This window comes from Apium graveolens, chromosome 4 (assembly GCF_009905375.1).
Source record: "Apium graveolens cultivar Ventura chromosome 4, ASM990537v1, whole genome shotgun sequence".
NCBI lineage: Eukaryota > Viridiplantae > Streptophyta > Magnoliopsida > Apiales > Apiaceae > Apium > Apium graveolens.
In genome coordinates, this window is record NC_133650.1 from 150,385,686 (window position 1) to 150,392,007 (window position 6,322).

The following is a 6,322-nucleotide window of genomic DNA, read 5'->3' on the forward strand; positions in this document are numbered from 1 at the left end:
TAACCGTGGGCCTTTCCATAAATCTGCTTACCACACCTACTGTATACGAAATGCCAAGCCTCGTATGAGTCAGATATCGTAAAATCCCCACGATACATCTATACTCAGTGGCGTTCACGATCTCTCTAGCTTCATCCTTATCCAGTTGAAGTTTTTGTTCCATTGGACACCTAGTCAGGTTGTAGCTCTGCATTCCCGCTTTCTCCAAAATTTTCTTGACATATGCTGATTGCTTCAATGTGATACCCATCTTCCCTTGCTGAACCTCAATACCAAGATAATAGGAAAGTAAGCCCAGATCACTCATCTCGAATCGCTTGCTCATATGTACCTTAAATTTCTTGATTTCTTCTTTATCCGACCCAGCCACCAGTAGATCGTCAACGTAAATGCCAACTATAAGGACACTCTCCTGGCTGGTTTTGGTGTATACAGTTTGTTCGTGCAAGCACCTTTTAAAACCCAAATCCTTCAAGCATATGTCTAGCTTTGCATTCCACACTCTTGGAGCTTGACGAAGTCCATACAATACTTTTAACAATTTATAAACTTTCTGTTCTTGTCCAGTCTTTACAAAACCTTCGAGTTGTATAACATACACCTCCTCAATTAATTCACCATTCAAAAATGCTGATTTGACATCGAGATGGTGTACCTCCCAGTTCTCCTTCGCTGAAAGTGCTAGTAACAACCTTATAGTTCAAGCCGTACCACCGGAGCAAACACTTCATTATAATCTATTCCCTTCTTTTGAACATACCCCTTTGCCACCAAACGTGCCTTATGTTTAACGATATTCCCCTCTGCATCCTTCTTAAGCTTATACACCCACTTTAACCCAATGGGCTTAACTCCCGAGGGTAAATCCGTGAGCACCCAAGTCTGATTTTTTCAATCATGTCAAATTCTACATTCATAGCCTTTTTCCACTCAGTTTCCTTCGCTGCCTCACCATACGAGGTTGGTTCTTCCACCTTTATAACATCAGCTCATCCAACATCTCTATTACTTCAGTTTCATTATATAACTCGTCCAAAGATCTGAATTTCTTTGGTTCACTTTCAGGTGTTTCCACTATTCTCCCAGCAGAATACTCGAACATATTTTCACCAGCAACTGGTGTTTTTGGCTCATTCCCTGTACTAGACCCACTATCTTCCCCGGATCCATTTCCAAATATGTTGAACTGTTCCGGAAAAGCCACCTCTTCCTCGATTGTCTTTTCCCATGGCCAAAATTCATTTTCCTGATACACTACATCACGGATCACATTAATTTTCCTCGTTACTGGATCGTATAATCTGCTAGCTTCGGTACCTGACTCTCTTCCAAGATACACTACTTGCTTACTTCGGTCCTCCAATTTCTTAGTATGTACAACTGGTATTTTTATGTACGCTATACATCCAAAGACTTTTATGTGGGACAAATCTGGTTTCTTTCCACTCCAAGCTTCATACGGCGTACTCCCTTTTAATGCCCGCGTTGGTACACGGCTTAAGATATACACTGAATGTTTAACAGCTTCGCCCCACAAATACGACGACGTTTTTGATCCCTTGAGAAAACTTCGAACCATAGCTACCACCGTTCTATTTCTTCTTTCCACTACCCCATTTTGTTGGGGTGTGTAAGGGGCCGTATATTGACGTTCAATTCCAACCTCTTCACAATAAGATACAAACTCATTCGAACAAAATTCCCCTCCACGATCAGTCCTTAGCATTTTTACATTTTCTGCTTTTTTTTCTCTACCATAGCTTTAAACCTTTTAAACACAGTAAATGCCCTACTTTTCTCCTCCAATAAGTACACCCACATTTTCTTGCTAAAATCATCTACAAATAGAAGAAAATAGTGGTTACCTCCAGGTGTTGTTGGCAAGATAGGACCGCAAAAATCTGCATATATTAGTTCCAAAGGCTGTTGTGCTTCAAATTTTGTATGTGCTGGAAAAGAATTTCTAGACTGCTTCGCCATCAAACAGCCCTCACATTTCTTAGAGGGTTGAGTCAATCGTGGTAAACCATACACCATTTTTTTCTTTGACATAAGTTCTAATACCTGAAAGTTTACATGCCCAAGTCGAGAATGCCATAACCAAGTACTCTCCTCTGTCTTTGATATTAGACACATCGGGCTATTATCTTCCAAGCAGATTTTGTACAACCGATTTTCTATCCTCTTTACTTTCATCAACAATCTCCCACGTTCATCATACACCCACAAGTAATGTCCCTCGAGAATCACTTTATTTCCATCTTCGGACAATTGTCCCAAACTTATAATATTATTGCACAAGGAAGGGATATAATATACCTCTTTTAAAAGTTTTTCCTCGCCATTTTTGCATCGGAATAACACTACTCCTCTGCCCTTTATGTGCACAATTGATCCATCCCCAAACTTTACTTGTCCTGTAACGCTCTCATCCAACTCCCTGAAATTTCCCCGTTCACCGGTCATGTGATTACTCGCTCCATTGTCTAAGTACCAGATGATCGACTCCCTCTTTTCATCTGTCTTCGTTTTCAGCCTTGGAATTACTGTTTCCTCCTTTAAAAGCATCACATTACTCTCATAGTTCTTCAGCTCTGCCACTAGCAGTGCTGGTTCATCTTCGTGTATGCGCGAGAGGTTCACTTCCTTCTGTACCACTCTCTCCTTTCGAGGTTTGCGACATTCAGCAGCAAAATGACCGTACCCTTGGCAATTAAAACAACGAATCTTTGTTCTATCTCGTGCACTGCGTATTTCAGTTTTCCCACGAGATTCCCAGTTGTTTCGATTTCCACTTCCCTCTCTATTGCTGCTTCTTTTCAGCCAATCTTCCCGTGTTAGTAATAATTGCCCCTCCTGGCTTTCTTTCTTTCTCCACTCCTCTTCTGTCATAAGGAGCTGTCCCTGGCTTGTCTCAGAAGTTCCCCTTAATCGCTCCTCATGAGCCTTCAACGAGCCAACTACCTCCTCCACAGACATTTCCTCAATTTTCCCAAATTGCTCAATGGCGGATGCAATTTGAAGAAATTTTGTGGGGACCGCTCTCAGTAATTTTTTCACCATGTAGCCTTCCTCCATTGTTTCTCTTAGTGCCCTTATGTTAGTAACTATACCATGCAGCTTTATATAGTAATCATCCAGATTCTCACTTTCTTTCATACGCATTGCTTCAAACTATCCCTTTAATGTTTGGATTTTGGCTTGTTTCACCTTCTCAGCTCCTAAAGACATCGTCTTCAGTGCTTTCCATGCATCCTTGAACGTTTTCTTGTCTGCTATAGCTAATAACATGTCCTCAGGGATCTCTTGATAAATAACTGCTAGAGCACGCTTGTCCACTTTGTCGTCCATTGCAGCTTTTGCATCCTTTGATTCTATGGCGTCCCACACTCCATGGGCTTGCAAAAACATCTTCAATTTTAAAGACCATGCAGCGTAGTTGGTTTTAGTTAGCATCGGATAACTGAAGCCAATTGTACTTTCTTTTGTCTTTGTTGACTCCATCATGAATATCTCGTGCCTCATAGCCTAAGTGATCGATAAAACTCTGATACCAGATGTAGCACTATACTCTAATACACACGCACACCTGTATGTATTTCAGAATGGAAGATTGCAAAAATACTCGTATTACTTCTGCAACATTCAGGGTATTTAAAACAGAATACAATATGCAAAGCTAAAAAACAGGAAATGCTAAACCAGACTCTTCCACTATAATTATTAGACTCTAAAAACATGCACCTATTACTTGAACATTTCTACTTAACAACACCTGACGACTATATTTATTCAAATATGTTTAGATTAAATAAACATCTAACAATAACTAACTGGAGTAACGGTTTATATTCTGTTATTACATGTTCTTGTTCTTCATTCGAGATTGTTTGAACATAAGTAGAAACCTGATAGAGAAAAAAAAAGCTCAAAAAAATGCTCCGATTCTTACAGAATTGCAAAACAGTGAAACACCTTAAACAAACTCACCTTCATATCATCGTTTCCGGGCGCCAAAACTGCGACTTTATCGTCCCTAAACTCATTAACATTTCCTTAAACCTTATTTCTCTCAACTACGCTGTCAAAATATTTCGCAGTGCCAACAATCCCAGTCTCATTACTTACAATACTTTAATTAAGTGCTTCATTGGTAAGTCTCATGAAGATGCATTACATGTTTATAATCAAATGTTGTGTAATTATATATTTCCCAATACTTTCACTTTCACTTTTTTGTTTAAATGTTTCGATTCTTTTGGGGGGTTAGAGTATGGTAGATTGTTGCATTCTCATGTCATTAAGATGGCTTTTGATTCCAGTGTGTTTGTAATGAATGCTTTGTTGGAATTTTATAGGAAGTGTTGTGGGGATGTATCGGTGTCTTTTAAGGTGTTTGATGAAATGCCCGAGAGAGATGTTGTGTCGTGGAATACGATGATTGGAGCGTATATGGATCGTGGGGAGATTGAGTTGGCGGTGGGGTTGTTTGAGGTTATGCCGGAGAGGAGTTTTGTGACTTGGAATTCGATGATTACGGGGACGTTGAAGGCGGGGAGTATGAGAATCGCGAGGTTGGTTTTCGATAAAATGCCCGAGAGGAATGAGGTTTCTTGGAATGCTATGGTTTCGGGGTATGTTAAGGTTGAGGATTTGGAGGCTGCGGAGGGTTTGTTGAGGATGATGACGGTGAAAAGTGTGGTTTCCTGTACTGCGATTGTGACGGGATATATGAATGTTGGTAATTTGGTAGCAGCGAGGAAAATGTTTGATCAGATGGAAGAGAAAAATCAGGTGTCATGGAATGCTATGATTGCAGGGTATGTTAATAATAAGATGTTTGATCAAGCTCTTCTGTTATTTCAAAATATGTTGGTTGATGGCAAATGCAAGCCTGACCAGGTTACTTTGACTACTGTATTATCTGCATGCACTCACTTGGGATCTCTTGAACATGGAAAATGGATTGATTGTTACATAAAGAATAACAATATTGAATTGTCAAATCCATTAGGAAATGCTCTAATAGACATGTTTGCGAAATGTGGGGATCTGGAAAATGCAAGAGTAGTTTTCCATAAGATGCGTAAAAGATGTGTAATCACATGGACTACAATGATTACAGGACTAGGTGTTAATGGCCAGTGCAGAGAAGCCTTGGAACTGTTTTATTTGATGTGTTCGGACGGACCAAAACCAGATGAGGTTGTCTTTATTGCTGTTCTGACAGCTTGTACTCATGGTGGGTTGGTGGAAGAAGGAAAAGGAGTATTTGATCTAATGATTAATGTCTGTAATATAAAACCCCAGATTGAGCATTATGGTTGTGTCGTTGATCTTATCAGTCGGGCAGGAAAGCTAGAGGAAGCTGTTACTTTTGTAGAGGGCATGCAATTGGAGCCTAATGCTGTAATATGGGCCACGCTTCTTGGTGCTTGTAAGATTCATCGTAATGGGCAAATGTTAGAGTATGTGAAGAATAAAATATTAGTCAAGGAGCCTCTCAATCCTGGTTATTTGACACTCATTACAAACATGAATTCATCAGTTGAACGCTGGGAAGATGCTTTGGATGTTCGAATGGCAATGAGACAGCAGGGAATTGAAAAGGTACCAGGATGTAGCTTAATCCAAATAGGTCAGCGTGCACATGAGTTTCTAGCTAAAGATACCAAACATGGGCAGAGGAAAGAGATCTATCAGACTTTAGATAGTTTAACTGCACATATAATGGTAAACAGAGACATTCTTTAAAAGTATTAAGTGTCAGAACCATGCCACATTTCATTTCTGAAAATGCTCTTCGAGGAAAGTGAAAAGGGGCAATGTGCTCTTGTTTCGATGAAGATGGATTGATTAACAGGTGACTATGTCCCAGAACATTCAAGTTGAAAGGTAATTGATCATTGACAGTCCCTGTTTTGTTGGTGGATTACAAAGTGTGACTGTTTTTCTTTATCACCGACAGTAACCTGGGTTGGATGCCAAGTCAGTTGCTGCCGCAAAAAATTGCATGCAAATGAGAGTGTTGTATAGTTGTTATTTATGCTCATTCAAGATAATGTGACTGGTGAAATTAAGTAGTAATACTGACTATATGTTCACATATACACCTTTGAACCTACCTTATGTCAATGGCTGTCATGTGTGGTTTTTTTTAATCTGGAAAAACAAGGAGCAGTTGGTGCCTGAACTCTGAACTTGCGTTTTTCAAAGGCAATCTAATCATTCAGAGGGGATGCAGATATGAACGTGTATGTAATTATGAACGTTCAAATATGAACGTGTAAGTGGCCCAATCTCTGGAAGTGTTTAGATTTAC

General features: G+C 39.8%; 1 protein-coding gene across 2 annotated transcripts; it reads left to right on the top strand.

Moving 5' to 3' along the window:
* The first annotated feature begins 4,021 nt into the window (after positions 1-4,021).
* On the top strand, positions 4,022-6,108 carry LOC141720359 (putative pentatricopeptide repeat-containing protein At3g15930). Of its 2 annotated transcripts, XM_074522717.1 has the most exons (2): positions 4,022-4,153; positions 4,359-6,108. In XM_074522717.1, exon 2 carries the CDS (start codon positions 4,405-4,407, stop codon positions 5,752-5,754), a length of 1,350 nt encoding a protein of 449 aa, XP_074378818.1. In that variant the 5' UTR covers positions 4,022-4,153; positions 4,359-4,404; the 3' UTR covers positions 5,755-6,108. The 2 variants fall into 2 exon arrangements, with proteins under 2 accessions (XP_074378818.1, XP_074378817.1); XM_074522716.1 differs by lacking the exon at positions 4,022-4,153 and having other exon boundaries at positions 4,167-6,108.
* Positions 6,109-6,322: the final 214 nt, after the last annotated feature.